General features: G+C 42.0%; 1 protein-coding gene and 1 non-coding gene across 2 annotated transcripts in view; one reads left to right on the top strand and one right to left on the bottom strand.

Moving 5' to 3' along the window:
- Positions 1 to 19,722, bottom strand: part of LOC138736174 (CUB and sushi domain-containing protein 1-like) — a 2,349,200-nt gene that overhangs the window by 602,285 nt on the left and 1,727,193 nt on the right. The window contains exon 28 of the mRNA XM_069885244.1: positions 7,287 to 7,478. Within this exon, the coding sequence (XP_069741345.1) occupies positions 7,287 to 7,478 (192 nt within the window). The remainder of the gene's footprint in view (positions 1 to 7,286; positions 7,479 to 19,722) is intronic.
- On the top strand, positions 13,130 to 13,236 carry LOC138737818 (U6 spliceosomal RNA). Its single transcript, XR_011341260.1, has one exon. It is a non-coding gene; the product is annotated as a U6 spliceosomal RNA (small nuclear RNA).

Below are 19,722 nucleotides of genomic sequence, written 5' to 3'. Positions count from 1 at the left end.
TTGGAGGGTAGCTCATGTTCTTCTATTATTTTTTTTTAATCTCCAAATGTAACCCTGGCAATTATGGGAAGGTGAGCCTAACATCAGTAGTGGGAAAATTATTGGAATGTGTTTTAATTGATTGGATATACAAGTATTTGGACAGCTAAGGTCTGAATAGTGATAGTCAACATGCCTTGTGCATAGTAGGTCATTTTTAACCAATCCTATACAGCTTTTGATGAGGCTACCTGGAAAGATGATGAGGGAAAGCCTGTGGATGTTATCTACATGGAATTTAGTAAGGCCTTTGACAAGGTCCTGCTTGGAAAGTTAGTCAGGAAGGTTTTGATGCTATGGGGAAGTAGTGAATGGCTGGATGGTAGAATCCAGAGAGTAGTGGTGGATGATTGCTTCTCAGACTGGAGGCCTGCGATGAGTAGTGTGGTTCAGGGATCAGTGCTTGGACCATTGTTGTTTGTCATCTATATCACTGATCTGGATGATATAACCATATAACCATATAACCACTTACAGCACAGAACAGGCCAGTTCGGCCCTACTAGTCCATGCCATAACAAATTCCCACCCTCCTAGTCCCACTGACCAGCACCCGGTCCATACCCCTCCAGTCCTCTCCTCTCCATGTAACTATCCAGTCTATCCTTAAATGTAACCAATGATCCTGCCTCGACCATGTCTGCCGGAAGCTCATTCCACATCCTTACCACCCTTTGCGTAAAGAAATTTCCCCTCACGTTCCCCTTATAATTTTCCCCCTTCAATCTTAACCATGCCCTCTAGTTTGAATCTCCCCCATTCTTAATTGAAAAAGCCTATCCACATTTACTCTGTCTGTCCCTTTTAAAATCTTAAACACCTCTATCAAGTCCCCCCTCAATATTCTACGCTCCAGAGAAAAAAGCCCTAGTCTGCGCAACCTTTCCCGGTAATTCAAACCTTGAAATCCTGTCAACATTCTCGTGAACCTTCTCTGCACTCTCTCTATTTTGTTTATATGATAATGTGGTAAATTGGATCAGAAAGTTTGCAGATGACACTGAGATTGGAGGCGTGGTGGACAGTGAGGAACATTTTCAAAGCTTGCAGAGGGATTTACTAGGATGTTCCCTGGACTTCAGGAATTGAGTTACAGGGAAAGGTTAAACAGGTTGGGACTTTTTTTTTCTCTGGAGCACAGAACAAGGGGAGATTTGATAGATGTATTTAAAATTATGAAGATAGACAGAGCAAATGTAGGTTGACTTTTTTGCCATTGAGGTTAGGTGAGATACAAACCAGAGGGTGAAAGGGGAAAATATTAGGGTGACCACAAGGGGGAACTTCTTCACACGGAGAGTGGTGGAATGAGTTGCCAGCTGAAGGGGTGAATGTGGGCTCATTTTTAACATACAAGAATAATTTGGACATGCACTAGATGGGTGAGATATGGAGGGCTATAGACTCGGTGCAGGTCAGTGGAACTCTGATCGACCCAGCCACCTGTTCCCCTGAACCCTTAATTCTGCATTTTTTTTCAAAAATCTATCCTTCTTTCTTAAGTACATGAGACAGCCTTTACTGCTTCTTTGGACAGAAAAGTCCACAGCTTCACCCCTCTCTGGGAGAAGCAGTTCCTCCTCATCCATCTCGAATCTACTCCCTTGAATTTTGAAATGATGTGCCCTCGCTCTTGTCTCCCCTCCAGTGGATATAAACTTCCTACTTCTATCTTATCCATTCATTTCACAATTGTATATGTCATTATAGAATCTTCTCCCCTCCCCCCACCACCCCCCCCATAAACATTGTTCCAAGAGTATCGTCCCAGGCTGTGCAATCTCTTCATTTTCTGGAATCAACCTGATGAACCTCCAGTGCACCGCCTCCAAAGTTAGTCCACTTTTTCTCAATTAAGTAGACCCGAACAGCACCCAGTACTCCAGGTGCAGGCACACCAGTACCCTGTACATTTGCAGCAAAACCTCCCTGTTCTTAAATCATGAAGCTTAATCTGGATGGAGTGTCTCACTCCTTCTTCCTGAATCAAAGGCACCTTAAATATTTCTTCACTACCTGGGAGGATGAGGGACAAGATTGGTAAAGTTCAGGAATCTTGTCCAACGAGAGATAGCACAAGTTTTGTCATAGGAAAAGGGAAGAACATGTCAGGTTTAGGAAGCTGAGGCCCATGAGGGTGGCACAGTTAGTTATAATGTTGTGGTTAGTCAGAACACTATGGCAGCACCAAGGAACTGGGTTAGAATCTAGCTGGTGTCTGCAAGGAGCTGGTATGTGGTCGCAGAGTCTGGGTGGGGTTCCTCCGAGTGGTCCAGATTCTACCCAAGTGACAAAGATGAATGGGTTAATTGGTCACGTGAGTGTGTTTGGACAGTGCAGGATATAGGAGCCGGTTTTCAGATTTATTGTCAGAGTACATACATAACATCACATACAACCATGAGATTCTTTTTTCCTGTGGGCATGGCAAAATAACCACTAAGTGGTAGTGCAAAGAAAAACTGTACACAGCATAAACGTGTAAACAAACAAAGAGCAGTAAACAGACAATGGATATAAACAAACTGTGCAATACAGAGAGAATAAAAGAGAAAATCAAAAGTAAGAGTCCTTAAATGAGTGTCTGATTGAGTTTGTCATTGAGGAGTCTGATGGTGGAGGGGGCGCAGCTGTTCCTGAACCTGGTGGTGCGAGTCTTGTGGCACCAGTACCTCTTTCCTGATGGCAGCAGCGAGAACAGAGCATGTGGTGGGTGGTGTGGATCCTTGATGATTGCTGCTGCTCTCAGATAGCAGCATTCCCTGTAGATGTACTTGGATTTGCCTGTGATGACCCCAGCTGTGTCCACTACCTTTTGGAGGGCTTTACACTCTGGTATATTCATGTCACCATACCAGATCGTGATGCAACTGGTAAGCACACATTCCACCACACCTCTGTTGAAATTTGCCAGGGTTTCTGAATATCTGGTGTCATATCATGTTGCATCTCTAAAATTAAAATAATAATTTAAATAATATTACATAAGAATTTCCAAAGGAAGCAGGAAAGAACTTCAACTAGAAATTCAGAAGGCTAAAAGAGACCTTGAAATATCCTTTGGAAGTTTGATTAAAGAGAATCTCATGGTGTTTTATGAGGAGCATGACTGCAGTCAAAAAAGGCTAAGTCAACTCCGACAAGAGATTAAATTTTATCCCTGGTGCCAGTGAAAGTTACCTTGTGCCTTCATGAGTACTTCACATTCATATTCACCAAGGAGAAAGATGTGGGTGATGCTGGAATGAGGGGACATATTGAAATTCCAAGGCATGTTTATCTTAAGAAGTAGGAAGTGCTGGATGCCTTTTAAAAAAAAAACACCTTTCAGGACCTGATGGAAGCAAGGGAAGAATTTTCTGCAGCCGAGCCAGAGATTTGGTTCACTTCTTCAACCACAAGGGAGATGCCGGAGAAGAGGCAACATTGCTCCTTTGACAAAGAAAGAGAACAAGGACAAGCAAAGAAATTATAGAGCAGTGAGAGTTAAGCTTCTGCTGGTGTAGGCGCATTTCCATGGCCACAGCATCAGTGTGGTGAGACCATGACTGGCTGTTGGTGATGTTTATTCTCCACGGCAGCACCACTGACACAGTCAGGGCTGGAGCTGGGGGGCGGGGGGGGGGGGGGGGTTTGCACCATTCCACTTCCTGGTTGATGACCAGTCCCTTCATTCTGCTGACATTGAGCAAGTGATGGCTGTTCTTAAACCATGACTCCAGATGCTCCCTCTCAATGTCTTTACTTTTGAGATCCAATGTGCAATGGTAGTGTCATCTGCAAATATACAGATGAAGTTCAAGCAGTATTTAGCTTCACAGTTACAAGTGCACGATGCACACAGTAAGGGCCTGATTGTGCACTGGTGTGGAGGATGATCATGGAGGTGAAGTAACCAGTCCTCGTTGATTGCAGTTTGTGGATCAGAAATCGATGATCCAGTTACAAAGCTGGGTGAGGAGGTCAAGTTGTTGGAGATTAGTGAGATTTTGGATGAATTTGTTTGAGATGATGTAATGGAAGATTTAAACTGTGTTTTTTACTTTTGAAGCCTTTGCTTCTGCAAGGCTGAGAACCTGCTTGTTTTTTTTAGAATCAGCAGACATAATCTAATTTACACTATGAGGCCCAGGGATGCATATGCCACATATAAATTCCACCATGAGGCCCAGAGATGCAGTTTTCTTTTGTTGATCGTAGACTGTCAGGAGACCTTGAAGATAATTAAATCATTTGTTCAAAGAGATAAACTATGAAGTAAACAACTTTTGGGTAATATAAGCCATGGTCCCACTGCTGAAGATTGAGACTCTCCGAGATGTGTCAAAATCTCTCAGCAAGAAGAACTTCTAGAGTCCAGCTAACGTCCGGTTGAGGGAGGTGGAGAAGCTGTTACCGGCGCCCCGACAACCTACTACAAGTGTGCAATCGTTGCCTCGCTTCGGCAGTTGGGATAGTCCAGGCATTGATAAGTATAGTTGGGAAGGGCTAGCATATTGTAGTTTGAAATCAGCTTTTGAATGTGTAATAAACATTTGTATAAACTGAACTGCTCTCGGTGTGGGAGTCTATTTTCTTTCAGTAGCTCAAACACTGTGACCAATCTAAAACGAACAAAATGAGAGGTACAAGTTTACCCAGGACAGATGAAAGTTGAGCTAGCATCAATAAAGAGGAGTCTAACAGGAGTTTGTAATTTATACAGATAGGTAGGCATAAATTACTTGGATGAAAACATATGAGAACGTATTAACAAGTTTATAGGAGGTGGGACAATTGTCACAGAATACTGTAGGGGACAGATCAGTTGGAAATTTGGGCAAACAAAATAGCAGATTGAATTTAATCCAGAGAAATGTGAGGAGATGCATCCTGAGAGGTAAAATGCAAGAAGAAAATAGGGTTCTCAGGAGCATGGTGGTTGGATTTATTCCCCACAGACCTTCAAGCGCCAGGCTGGGTCCTGTGCCTGGAAACAGCACAAGCCGACTTCAGCGAGCCAGTGATCCATGGCAGTTAATGCAACACTATTACAATGCCGGCGACCTGGGTTTGAATTTGCCGCAGTCTGACTTGAGTGGGTTTTCTGCAGGGGCTTTGGATTCCCCCCCACAGACCGTGTTGGCGGATTGCACAAGTTTCACGGGCTTTGAAGACCTTCTACTGCACTATATTAGAACATAGAATATTACAGCACAGTACAGGCCCTCAGCCCACTATAACCCTCTATTTTACTTGCACCCATATGCATAACTTCTTTTGCAAGCCCCTAATGCAGCAGGCTTCACCAGCCCCTCCAGCAATACATTCCAGGCATCCACCATGGAGGAAGAAAAATCCTACCCTAAGTTAGGATTACATTTCCTGTAAATTTTCCTTCACTCACTTCAAAATAATGTCACCTGGAATTTGCTGGATGTCCACCCTATCTTGGTTCCTCAATCTTCTATATTTCTATGAAGTCACCTCTCATCTTTCATCGCTCCGAACAGAAATGCCCGAGCTCTGACAAACTTGAATCATATAACCTATTCTTCAGTCCGGGTAACATGCTGTTTAATCTTCTCTACACCCTCTCCAAAGCATCTACCTCCTTCCTGTAATGAAGTGACTAGAGCTGAATGCAATACTCCAAGTGTGGTCCAACCAGAGCTTTTTTCTGAGCTGCAACATTACCTCACGGCTATTGAACTCAATTCCCTGACCACTGAAGGCCAACACACTATACACCTTCTTAACCACCTGATCACCTTGTGTGATCTATGGATCTGGATACCAAGATCTCTCTGTTCCTCCACACTGTTAATAATTATGCCTTAACTCACTTGATTTGCCTTGAAGTTTAAACTTCCAAAGTGTACCACTTCAACCTTTTCCTGATTGAACTCGCTCTGCCACTTCTCTACCCAACTCTGCATTCTGTGGCTGTCCTGTTGTAACCTTTGACATCCTTCTGCACTATCTATAACACTTCCAATCTTTGTGTTGTCTTCACACTTACTGATCCACCCATCCACTTCTTTATCCAGGTTGTGCATTTACATTGGTAAAACTAATAAAAATCAGATTGCCTTCCTTCATTTCCCCTTTTACCGGCACTCTTAACAAATTGCTCCCTCCAATTTATCCTCTCTCCAATTATAAAGGCTCCAATACCACCATTTCCAGTCAAAATCTCACTCATCAGAGCCATTTCCTCAAGCTCTTTGTAATGGAACAATTGTGCCGATCCTATTGAGGAACAAACAGAATGAAGATAAAAGCAGTTTGCCCTGCAATCAACAAGACCAAATTATTGAATCTCCGTGCCCCGCTATGCAATTTTCCAGACACATGAGCAGAGAAGGTTTTTGTGTCTCTGAGACTTTGAGTTTATCCATTGCATTCATACACACAAATAATGTTTTAACTGTTTCTTGAACGATTAAAGTTTCACACGGAGAAGAGATTGCTGCCGAACTTTAGGTATGAGTAAAACACGAAAGTCTGCAGACTCGGTGGTTGTAGTGAAAACGCAATGCTGGAGAAACTCAGCAGGTCAAGCCATGTGCTTCATAATCGCAAAGATAAAGATACATTTTGGGCTTGAGCCCCTTCATCAAGGTATGACTTTCAACAATTCCAACATTTGAAGTGAACAATCAAAATTAAAGTGACTCCTTGTAAACTGCAGGGAGAAAAAAAATCCAACATTCCAACACACTACCTCTGTATTTTCAATATTTGTCACAGCTCATTGAGGTGATGGATGAGGTTGTAATACTGTTGCTACACCTTGTGTAAAGGTTGAATCAAACAATAAATGAAATACATTACTATAGCGATGTAACTGAACCACTACCACAGCGTGGTGAATAGCCAAGTCGGACCACATTGTTATGTACTCATCTGTAGGACAGAAAGCAGCCACAGTGCCTTTCTAACCTCAGCTGATGGAGCATTTTTACCACAATCTCTCTGTGAAGAGTGGGAAGGAGAAAGCAATGAGATAGTTACCCATCAATTATTTTCTGAAGACATTTGATTTATTTTTTTTGATAGACCTTCTTTGTAATTGACCAAAGATCGACATGCATAGAAAGGTGAGATTTAGACAATTTTGCCACAGTGTTTTACCCGCGATGCTATTGGGACCTTTACTTCCATTGAAGCAATGTGTGAGCCCATTTACAAATCAGGGGTGTGCCCTCAGTCCATCTGACTGATTTTTTTTAACCACATGTAAATATGAAGTAATAGTGGAGTACCTGTACATGTTGGAGGGTCAGGTTGCCAGAAGTATCTATTGTCCAGCTGCACGCACATAATTTTCACAGTTCCTTGCAGTTGATAACCTGGATCACACTGGAAAACCACCGTGTCCCCTGGCTCTCGGCTGTCTCCACTCCTTGTGCCATTCTGAGGAACTCCAGGATCATTGCAGGTTGTTGCTGTTGAAGCTGCACCCAAAAAAATTCTTATAAAGGAATATCCAGTTTGGATTTAAGTTCCACTATTCCCAAAGGCTGGGGACTCACTGGAGATGATGCAAAAAAAAATCATTCATCCTTTTCAGAATATAACAGGTACTAGATATTTGTAAGTCACTTTCATGAACAATAATTGATCTGCCATTAATTTTAAAATCGGAAGTCAGTAGATTTTTGCAAGCCAAACATTTCTTACATGGTTGTTGCTTAACACTTCTCGCTCATGGGCATCACCAGGTGCAATAAATTTTAGAGAATCAAGTGGATTGAAGCCCTCTTCCCAGTTCTTCTGCTGGAAATTGCATTGGGAGTGGTTATTGGCTGGATTAGTTCACTGACATCTGTTCAATTTCACTCAGCTTTTTTACCTCATATCTTGTGCTCCAATGAACTCTCTCTTTATTGTGCCAGTCAAGTTCATTTCATTTCCCCTCATTATCCAATTTTTTAATCCAATTTCCACAGAACTATTAAAGGAGCTGTCCTTTATAAGGAGTGTTTTGAAACCTACTATAGTATAAAATATTTTCAGTCATGTAAAACAAGTGGTCATTTTGGTTAATTATAAAGCACCTTAGAATAATTTAAATGTATTGTTTTAATATTCAAAACCTTCATTCCAATGCAAATGGAGACCCCGGTGATTTGAGAAATCCCATGTTATATGGGTTTGTATGTTCTACAATAATTAAAAATATTTCTCCACATGCATGAACATGGGCTGGGATGTCAGTGAATTAAAAATGAGCTCAACGAATCATATTAGATGTACATGAATATTTTCACTCCTTGTTTCATCATAGACAAAAATATCCATTTCTTGCCTGTTACAAGATCAAACCAGAAAGGCATATCACACAGGGGTAAAGATGAACAATTACTTTATTAACAAAAATTCACCTTCAAACTTTAATTCAAAATCCCCCCTTTTATAACAATGCCCACTGGTTACTATGCAAATCTCTATAACAGTGTCAAACTAATAAATTCCCCAGCCTAAATATAACATATGTAATTAAAGTCTAAGTTATATTTCCAACCAGCCTAATGAAAAAACTTAGACACAAAACAAACACAAAACACACAAGACTCACAAAATTTTGATCTCAACTGAAGCAAAGATCATAAACAAAATTCAGTTTGTTTGGTAAACTGAAGCCAAAAGATCTTTGAGAGAGAGACAGAGAGAGAGAGAGAGAACACAAGGCAAACTATCACTTTTTAACATAAAACCACACAACACATAGATCAATACACAACACAGAACTCTGTAACACTGGCCAACAGGAGAGCAGAACCATTGGCCATGCTACTTCTTAAGAAACTGCACACCTCCTGTGAGTGACAACCCAGTTCATTAAAATTTCTTGATGTCTACCTCTACTTGTCATGACTGCTACCCCAGCAATTAGATTCCTAAGATGTCCTTTAATTCTATTAGATGTTTTCTGCTTTGTAACTGTTCATTTTAATTTTACAAAGATTTTATAAGGACCATTAAGAGGATCACATTACCAGTTTCTTTATAATTACCAAAACCATTTGAACCTCGTGAAATTGTGCATTTTGGTACAAAGGAGGAAAAACCCAACACCCAACCCCAACCAACCAATTTTCCTTTGCAACCGCTGCAACCGTGCCTGCCTGTCCCGCATCAGGCTTGTCAGTCACCAACAAACCTGCAGCAGATGTGGACATACCCCTCCATAAATCTTCGTCCGTGAAGCCAAGCCAAAGAAAGAAGCATCCAATAAATGTTCCCAGCTACTTATGGTCTAAACCAGTGGTTCTCATCCTTTTTCTTTCTACTCACATCCCACTTTAAGTAACCCTTATGCCATAGGTGTTCTGTGATTAGTTAGGGATTGCTTAAGGTGGGTTGTGAGTGGGAAGAGAAAGGTTGAGAACTATTGGACTAAATCCTGATCAAACTTACATAAGCCGCTTTCAGGTGGAATCGCCTGGAGAATGTGGCTCTGGAGCAGGCTGCGGGTGTCTGCGAAGGGATGTTCAGGTGGCAGCGCTGAAGGAGGTGTTCTGCCACCTGAAAGATCTGAAGCGGGGAGAGGGGCCACAGAGCAAAAGCTGTCTGACAGCACGTCTCCCTGCTGCCTCACAGCTCGCCTCCCCACTGCCTGACAGCCCTCTAGCACGGGACTATGGGGCTGGAGCGCCAGTTGCTCCAGCCCCATAGTCCCATGCCTGAGGACTGTCAAGTAGTAGGGAAGGTAGGTGTTGGCAGCGGGGATTCCTTCCCCAATGCCCCACACTGTCCCTGGTCAGCACGGTGACTCCTGCCCCACACTGTCCCCGGACCGCAGCAGGGAGGGTAGGTGTCCGCAGTGGGGAAGGTACGCGTCGGCAGTGGGGAGGATAGGTGTTGGCAAAGGGGAGGGTAGCTGTCACCAGCGGGAAGGGTAGCTGTCAGCGGGTCACCAGCTGACTGTCAACAGCCTGCCCACCCCTGCTAGGCACCTGAAAGATGCTAGCAGCTTTGCCTGAGCTGATTTCAGGTGCAACGGGGGATTCTTGGAGCAGGATATTATACCTACAAGAGAAGGGTTAGGTAGGTAAACCTCCTGGCTGGGTTCTCCACTTTCAGGTGGCCACCTGACAGCTGCAGAGGAGTACAATAGGCTGCTTTACAGTCGGGTGTTGTGGCCACCTGAAAGTGGCTATAGTGTTCGTTCTCTTCTGCACTGAATTTTTTGACCACACCGAAATGCACTTCTCACAAATCACAATCCCAGTTTACAGAAGTATTTGGCTGAGTCTGTTTGCAGTTACACAATTCAGAGGAGCATATATACATGGACAAAAATCAAAGCAGTGCAGGAAGGAATTTATCATTCATATATTCAAGTTAAGTATTTCAAAGAACGGTTCAATCTCAGCTTTGTTTGGCATCCCGCTGATGAACAGGGTTGCATGTGGTGGAAGGTAAGGGGTTATTAACCCTTTTATACTCAGTTTTAAACTATATTGGACAAAAGTTAGAATGAACGCTATTTGGCAAATTGGGCGCCTTGGATGCAGGAGCAATCCCTCTGAACATCTGCCTCCAAATGATAGATTGGATGCAAAACACACACAATTGTGAAATGGTTGTGGATGAAATGACAAATGACCAAGGGCATTGCAGGAAATTAAGCCCTTGGCCAAGTTTTCGAGAGGTCAGGTTCATCAGACCCATTTTACAAGACCAATGGTACAAGCTAAGCATTTTGTCTCTGAATATATCTGAAAAGTTCCTGTCATCTGTATCAAATTACAGAGGACAGTCTGTTTGTTGAGAACTAAAAGCTTTCCTTTATCTAAATTTCTATGGTAAATTGACCATCTGAGCGCCTGTGGAGCTAGAATAATCTATTCAGGAGCCCCCATGGCCTTTTTTTACAATCCTAATTTAAAAGAGATCATGCTGCTGTGAAAAAGGCACGTCCCAAAAGTTAAACAAATGGGACCCAACAGTATCAGATAGATGTTTTCACTGTAAGAAGGAAACGGGAACAACAGTACATGCAATTTGGGCATGTGAGAAAGTGGAAAAGTTTTGGGAAGATCTAAATCAGGTATTAAATAAAATCACAAAAATGCAACATACCAAAAAATCCAGAGATCTTTCTTCTAAGTAATATAAGAGGTAAAGAACTTGGCCTCAATTTGGATAAAGCACAAAAAAGATTTATTATGATAGCCTTAGCAGTAGCAAAAAAATGTATTATGTCAACTTGGAAATCAGAAGAGAGCCTGAGAATACAGCAATGGTACATGGAAATGAATAAATGTATTACATTGGAAAAAAAAACATATAATTTAAGAAATAATATCACAGTATTCGAAAAAATTTTGGAACCGTACATGGAACACAACAGAGAAGTCCTACCGCAGACCTCCACCACCTAAAATGATAGGAGAAGAAGACGAAATGAACTGACCCAGTATGTAAAAGTAGATGACACAAATTTCTTGTTTATTTTCATTGTGTGAGGACATTGTTTAATGGGTTTAATGTATCATATAGGTTGAACGTTGAATGGGTGGGGGGGTGGGTAAAGGAGGGGGGGAAGGGAGGGGGGGAAAAGGGGAGAAAATTACACTGTGTATATTCAAGAGGGAAAAGTTTGTGTGTATTTTGGTTAGTATAGTTCATAGTGTGAAAAATTTAAAAAAATTAAAAAAAGGAAAAGGGATGACTTAGAAGTATTGAAATGTTAACAGTGTAGTGCGACTGAGAGCACTCCAGTCCAGAAAGAGTACAATACACTTTTATTCGGGTAAGAATAATGCCCAATAGTTTTTGGACTGAACTTGGGTTTTGGCGGGGATCCAGGGTTTATATCGGGATAGGCCAGTTCTTAGGACGCTCTCCACTGGCCACTGAGACAGAGGTGCACCAAAGAAGAGGTACAAGGACTGCCTAAAGAAAGCTCTTGGTGTCTGCCAAATTGACCACCGCCAGTGGGCTGATCTCGCCTCCAACCGTGCATCTTGGTGCCTCACAGTTCGGTGGGCAGCAACCTCCTTTGAAGAAGACCACAGAGCCCACCTCACTGTCAAAAGACAAAGGAGGAAAAACCCAACACCCAACCCCAACCCACCAATTTTCCCTTGCAACCGCTGCAACCATGTCTGCCTGTCCCGCATCGGACTTGTCAGCCTCAAACGAGCCTGCAGCTGACGTGGACTTTACCCCTCCATAAATCTTCATCCACGAAGCCAAGCCAAAGAGAAGAAGAAGAAAAACATCAGTCGTGAATTCCCAGTTCACCACAAATAGTCACAACTATATACAGCTCCAGTATAAGCTGAAAAATCTCAAACCATCAGCAAACCACCCAGAGTATTTTTAATTCCTGTGCTGAGTCAATATTAATCTTTTACCAATTTTCATTCACTGCTAAAAAGAAAATATAATATGATGACAGATGAACACTGAGAAGAATTGGTGCTGGCAAACAACTGATAAATAAAATATTCAACCTTGATAAAAGTTGTGCTCCAAGGTCAGCTTTTATTCAACATCTCAGCTGTAATATTTACCTTTGAAATTCTGCTGAGGCAGAGGGCAAATCAACAAATCCCGTTGATTCGCGAATATTAAACAAATGCAAGTTTGCTCTCCTTGTCCTTCATTCATAAAGCACCAATAAATGAGAAAGCAAGCTCAGTTGTGACTAGTGATTCCCACCGGAATGACCCGAGCTCCTTTCGTCACCTCCCTGATTCCAGAGAGCCTTTGGCAGGGAAAATGGGCAGGCTGAAGAACATGCCACTCACGCGCAGAGGCAGTACCTTTCCAGCTGAGGACATGTGTGCGTGAAAAACAGCACAGAGATCGGAGGTGGGGAAAGAGGGAATCAACCTCACCTTCATTGCTTGCATTTGAGAGGCAAAATCACCGAAATTGGCTTCACCGGAATTAAAAACTGGATGGATTTGATTATGGGTTGACAATAGATTCTGCCAGCCAACTCCCCCAAGCAATGATGGTGAAAACAGTCCCAGAAAATGATGGAATAAATAAATAATATTTGTATTTAATTAATTTTGTCAAGTAAGTGTTATATAGGTACATGATAATAAAGTATTAACAAATCACATAGAATAATAAAAATTGTGTGCTCACTTTGGCAGCACATATCTTAAAAATGGAACAATGCAGAGAAGATTAGCATGGAGCCTCTGTGAGGATAACATGCAAATTCTTGAGGAGTTCCATATTTAAAAAAAATACATTTTTTAAAATGGTGATAAGACCTATGTTGCATTGAAAAAAAACTAAATTAAAACACAATACTAATTATCAACGCCCTTCCTTCAGAGGTTACTGGCTAAACGTCAACAGTCCACTAACTAATAAAAGGGAAGGTAATCAATGGGGACAAAAGCCAAAAGTAAACAAAGCCTGAGAAATTTTGAAAATAATTAAGAAAAGAACCCCATAAGGAAACAAAGTTAAGATTCATTTCAGTTGTGGAACTTCTAATCTTTTTTCTCAAGTCAGGCATGCCATCATATCGGACAACCGCCGAGTGTGAGTGGGAGGGATGGCATCTTTCCGTCTCATTTACATGGCCCTTCTAGCGATAAGGGAGGCGAGGGCGACGACATGGGATTGTGAAGCAGTTGCCATCAGACCCGTTGGCCCCACTTATTTCAAAGAGAGTGAGAAAAAGGATTTGGAGCCAAAGAAATGTTCCAGAGGTAAAGATAAGGGACCAAATACCCCAGCCCAAAAATTGGAAAGAGGGCATAACCAGAACATATGATACAGTGAACCTTCTTCAGTTCGACATTTAGAAGAGAGATTAGAATAGAATTTAGCCAAATGGACTTTGGAATAGTGAGCCTAATGTACGACTTTGAACTGTATTAATGAATGTCTAGCATAAAGAGAGATTGAATGCACTCGTTTCAGAATAGAGTTCCATGCAGTTTCATAAAATAACTATTGAAAATTTTGTTCCCATAGTTATTTAGTTCTGTCCAGGGAACTATCCCTAGATCTTAAAAGTTGTTCATAACGGACTGATAACATCTGTTTATGATCAGGTTTAAAATGATAAATCTTCCTTATCATATTAGGTTCCAAATCTTGAGGGAGCCTCAAAATTATAGAATTCAAGAAGCTCCTAACCTGTAAATAGCAAAAAAAGTGATGTTTAGGTTTTATAAATTTGGAGGATAATTGTTCAAAAGATTTTGGTCTGTAAAAAAAATCTAGAAAAGATTGGATCCCTAAATTTGACCATTGATGGTACCCAATAACTTGAATCCATATAACCATATAACCACTTACAGCACAGAACAGGCCAGTTTGCTCCGACTAGTCCATGCCGTAACAAATTCCCACCCTCCTAGTCCCACTGACCAGCACCTGGTCCATACCCCTCCAATCCTCTCCTCTCCATGTAACTATCCAGTCTTTCATTAAATATAACCAATGATCCCGCCTCAACCACATCTGCCGGAAGCTCATTCCACATCCCTACCATCCTTTGCGTAAAGAAATTTCCCCTCATGTTCCCCTTATAATTTCCCCCCTTCAATCTTAAGCCATACCTTCTAGTTTGAATCTCCCCCATTCTTAATTGAAAAAGCCTATCCACATTTACTCTGTCTGTCTCTTTTAAAATCTTAAACACCTCTATCAAGCCCCCCCTCAATCTTCTACGCTCCAGAGAAAAAAGCCCTCGTCTGCACAACCTTTCCCTGTAACTCAAACCTTGAAATCCTGTCTATATTCTCATGAACCTTCTCTGCACTCTCTCTATTTTGTTTATATCTTTCCTATAATTTGGTGACCAAAACTGTACACAGTACTCCAAATTTGGCCTCACCAATACCTTGTACAATTTCATCATAACCTCCCTACTCTTGAATTCAGTACTCCAATTTATGAAGGCCAACATTCCAAATGCCTTCTTCACCACACCATCTACCTGAGTATCAGCCTTGAGGGTACTATTTACCATAACTCCTAAATCCCTTTGTTGCTCTGCACATCTCAATAGCCTACCATTTAATGCATATGACCTATTTAGATTTGCCTTTCCAAAATGTAACACCTCACACTTATCTGCATTAAATTCCATCAGCCATTTCTCAGCCCACACCTCCAGCCTTCCTAAATCACCTTTTAATTTACGGTAATCTTCCTCACTGTCCACAACATCACCAATCTTTGTATCATCCGCAAACTTGCTTATCCAATTCTCCACCCTTACTTCCAGATCGTTAATATATATAACAAACAATAGTGGACACAGGACCGATCGCTGAGAAACTCCACTAGTCACCGGCCTCCAATTGGACAAACAATTTTCCACCACTACTCTCTGACACCTCCCATCCAACCATTGCTGAATCCATTGCACTACCTCCTTATTTATACCTAATGCCTCCACCTATTTTCCTAACCTCCTGTGGGGAACTTTGTCAAAAGCTTTACTAAAGTCTAAATAGACAACATCCACAGCTTTCCCTTCATCAACCTTTTTTGTAACCCCCTTGAAAAATTCAATCAGATTTGTCAAGCATGATCTACCCCTGAAAAAACCATGCTGATTACTCCCTATCAATCCCTGTACCTCCAAATATTTGTAAATACCATTCCTCAGAACACTTTCCATCAACTTATCCACCACAGACATCAGACTCACGGGCCTATAATTCCCAGGTTTACATTTGGATCCTTTCTTAAACAGGGGAACCACATGCGCCACCCTCCAATCCTTTGGCACTACCCCCGTGACCAGTGACATCCCAAATACCTCTGTTAATGGCACCACTATCTGTCCACAATCCTCCCTGAGTGTCCTTGGGAATATTTTGTCTGGTCCCAGAGACTTATCCACCTTTATCTTTTTCAACACAGCAATCACTACCTCCTCGGTTATCCTTATATGCTTCATGACCTCCCCACTATTTTTCTTTACTTCAACTGGTTCAATATTTTTTTCCCTAGTGAATACCGAGGCAAAGAAATCATTCAAAATTTCCCCCATTTCTTCTGACCTCACTCAGCCTACCCTCACTATCTACAAGGGATCCAATTTTATCCCTCACTAATCTTTTACTTTTAATGTACCTATAGAAACCCTTTGGATTTATTTTTACTCTGTCTGCCAAAGCCTCTTCGTGCCTTTTTTTGGCCTTTCTAATTTCTTTCTTAAGATTCCTTCTACACTCCTTGTACTCCTCCTTCAAACTCTCAGCTCCCTGCTCTTTATACCCCTTCTACACCTCCCTTTTTCTCCTAACCAAATTTCCAATATTCCTTGAAAACCAAGCCTCCCTATGACTTCCTGCCTTTCCTTTGATCCTCACTGGGACATATCTACTCTGTACCCTCAAAATTTCTTTTTTGAATATCCTCCATTTTTCATTTACATCCTTACCTGAAAATATCCTGTCCCACTCAATACTTCCCAAATCCCTTCTTATTCCTTTGAAATTTGCTCTTCTCCAATCCAGAACCTCAACTTTAGGCCCCTCCTTGCTCTTCCCTAATACTACCCGAAAACTAACAGAGTTATGATCACTAGACCCAATTTGTTCTCCAACATTAATGTCCGATACCTGACCTAGCTCATTCCCTAACAGGAGATCATGTATTATACTGTCCCGAGTCGCTTCTTCTACTAATTGATTTAGAAAACAATCTAGCCCATCCAGCCCTCTAACTGTATGGGTATCCCAATCAATGTGAGGGAAGTTAAAATCTCCCATGATCACTACCTTATGATTCTCACACATATACGTTATCTCCCTACAAATTTGTTCCTCTAATTTTCTTAGCCCATTTGGTGGTTTGTAATTCTTATTCTTCTTTCTTTGGCTTGGCTTTGCGGACGAAGATTTATGGAGGGGTAAATGTCCACGTCAGCTGCAGTCTCGTTTGTGGCTGACAAGTCCGATGCGGGACAGGCAGACACGGTTGCAGCGGTTGCAGGGGAAAATTTGTTGGTTGGGGTTGGGTGTTGGGTTTTTCCTCCTTTGTCTTTTGTCAGTGAGGTGGGCTCTGCAGTCTTCTTCAAAGGAGGTTGCTGCCCGCCAAACTGTGAGGCGCCAAGATGCACAGTTTGAGGTGATGTCAGCCCACTGGCAGTGGTCAATGTGGCAGGCACCAAGAGATTTCTTTAGGCAGTCCTTGTACCTCTTCTTTGGTGCACCTCTGACATGATGGCCAGTGGAGAGCTTGCCATATAACACGATCTTGGGAAGGTGATGGTCCTCCATTCTGGAGACATGACTTACCCAGCGCAGTTGGATCTTCAACAGCGTGGATTTGATGCTGTCGGCCTCTGCCATCTCGAGTACTTCGATGTTAGGGATGAAGTCGCTCCAATGAATGTTGACACCCTCATGCCTCCTTCACCCCTCAATTTCACCCAAACAGCCTCACTGGACGATCCCTCCAGACCATCCTGCCACCTCACGGGAGTAATGTCCTCCTGAACAAGCAGAGCAACTCCTCCCCCCTTTTTACCCCCTGATCTATCACAGCTAAAACAAATATATCCTGGAATATTAAGTTGCCAGTCCTGCCCCTGCTGTAGCCAGGTCTCACTAATTGCCACAATATCATGACCCCAAGTATCTGTCCATGCACTAAGCTCATCTTCCTTGTTCACTATGCTTCTTGCATTAAAATATATGCATTTCAGAGAATGACCCTCACCTATATTCTCTTTTCTATCTTTTACCCTAATCTCCATCCTACCTTTGTTATCAATATTATTCCTATCTAGATGGCCATGCTCCTAGATAGGAAGGTAAAAAGAAGGAATTACCTAAAATTGGACGAATTAATAAAAATCTATGATACCAAAACGTTTCCTGAAATGAAACCAAATTCTCAATGTATGTCTGACAATAAAATTATCAGTTAATTTGTTGGCCAAAAAATAATATTTGATCTGCGTCAATGTTTCTATAGTTCATGAGTAACCTAGCATAAAGAATCTTATATAATTCTACAACATACCTATGAATATTAAGTAGAGTGGAGCGAGCATGTGGTCCTTTAAATTGTCTTTTGTAGCACCCACGATATGGTGGTACTGCGTAAAGAAAGGACCACGTCTGCACCAAGCTGAGTGAACCAATAACTGACCACACTACAAAAAGCAATACTGTGAAACCCCACCACCCGCCGCGCTGGGTCACAGGAGTGATGTTAGTGCACAGTCTCAGGATCGGCGCTTGCTCCCCGCAGCCCGCTCTTTAACCCTGGCACTTCTCCTCCTCAGTGAGGAGGTGGTCTCTGTGACGTTGTGTGTAGTCTGCATGCTGTGGGGCTGGACTGGACCGCTACACTTTGATATTTCCATTAATTTGTGACTGGCCCAAGAACAATTACTTGAAACTCATAATGGCAAAGAGACCAAAATAGAATTATTAAAATGTTCATAATAATATTGTTTTCTAGTTTCACAGTCATCAAATAACTTTGCTTTCAGATCAAAAATAACTGCTTCTGACGATTTTAATAGAGATTAATTTTGGAAATTAATAACCAGTAGCAGATAAACCATTAAGCTGAATAAGTTTAAGCATAGGGACCTGGCTTGGCAGGAGTGGGAACCTCCAGGTCCTGGGCAGGAGTGGGCACCTCCGGGCCCCGGGCAGGAGTGGGAACCTCCAGGTCCTGGGCAGGAGTGGGTACCTCCGGGCCCCGGGCAGGAATGGGAACCTCTGGGTCTTGGGTGCTTATTGACCCCTGGCATTTTTCAACCCTTTGGATAGCCCTATCAATCCCCAGGGGTCGATATCAACCACTTTGGAGACCCCCTTAATGTGTTATTTAATGTAACAACATCATTTTATTCTATTCAATGAAGGGTGGGGCAGGGAGGCAATGTTGGGGGAACCTTACTATGGTAAACCACTGTTGTGCTATGATTAGCTGCTGCCAACTGGACACACCTCCCGAGTCTGATCCTACCCATTCATGCTCCCTATTCCACTCTGCCTCAGTCAGTCAATGAGATTGATGGCTGTTCCAGTCTATAGTTAATAAAAGCCCATCAGTCTTACAACTTCAGTCTTCTGAGATTATTGATGGTGCATCACTAACTAATGTTCAGCCTCAGGGCCCAGATGGTAGTTAATCCGCCACTCTCAATAAGACCTACATATTCTTATATTTTTGTTCCTGTGTGAGAGTAAAGCCTGAAAATATTCACTTTAACTTAAATGGAAACGTGTTTAAACACTTGTTATAATAAACTCTAAGTTGGGTGAAAACCAGAACTGCAAGAGCAGATAAAGGTGTCTCCCACCAACATGATTTGCTTTCATCAATGATAACCCCTCTAATTTTAAGGTTGAAATGTCATCAATCAACAGAATCACATAATTACTTACATTGAAACACTATAAAACAAGAATTGAACACAAACACCATAGCACCCAACAGGTTGGTATCTTGAAACATCTCTGCTTCTTTGTATCTGCCGGCCTTTCCTTACTTCCCTCAATTTAATCCTTCTCCAGAAACAAATCAATGCGCTCTCAGTACAATGAATGTACAAATGGTGCATTCAAACAATTCAAGAGAGACTGTAGCTCAAAAGTACGGCTGCTCCTCTGATTTCCAAGGTAAGATTTTGGGGCTCTTCCACAAACACACCTTTAAATATGAAAACACAAATGATCTCCGCGGCTGCCCTTTAGAACACGGTCTCTAACCAGGCTGCACAGGAGC

This window comes from Narcine bancroftii, chromosome 6, assembly GCF_036971445.1.
Source record: "Narcine bancroftii isolate sNarBan1 chromosome 6, sNarBan1.hap1, whole genome shotgun sequence".
Lineage (NCBI taxonomy): Eukaryota > Metazoa > Chordata > Chondrichthyes > Torpediniformes > Narcinidae > Narcine > Narcine bancroftii.
Note: the sequence above shows the minus strand (reverse complement) of the source record. Positions and strands in the feature narration are given on the sequence as shown.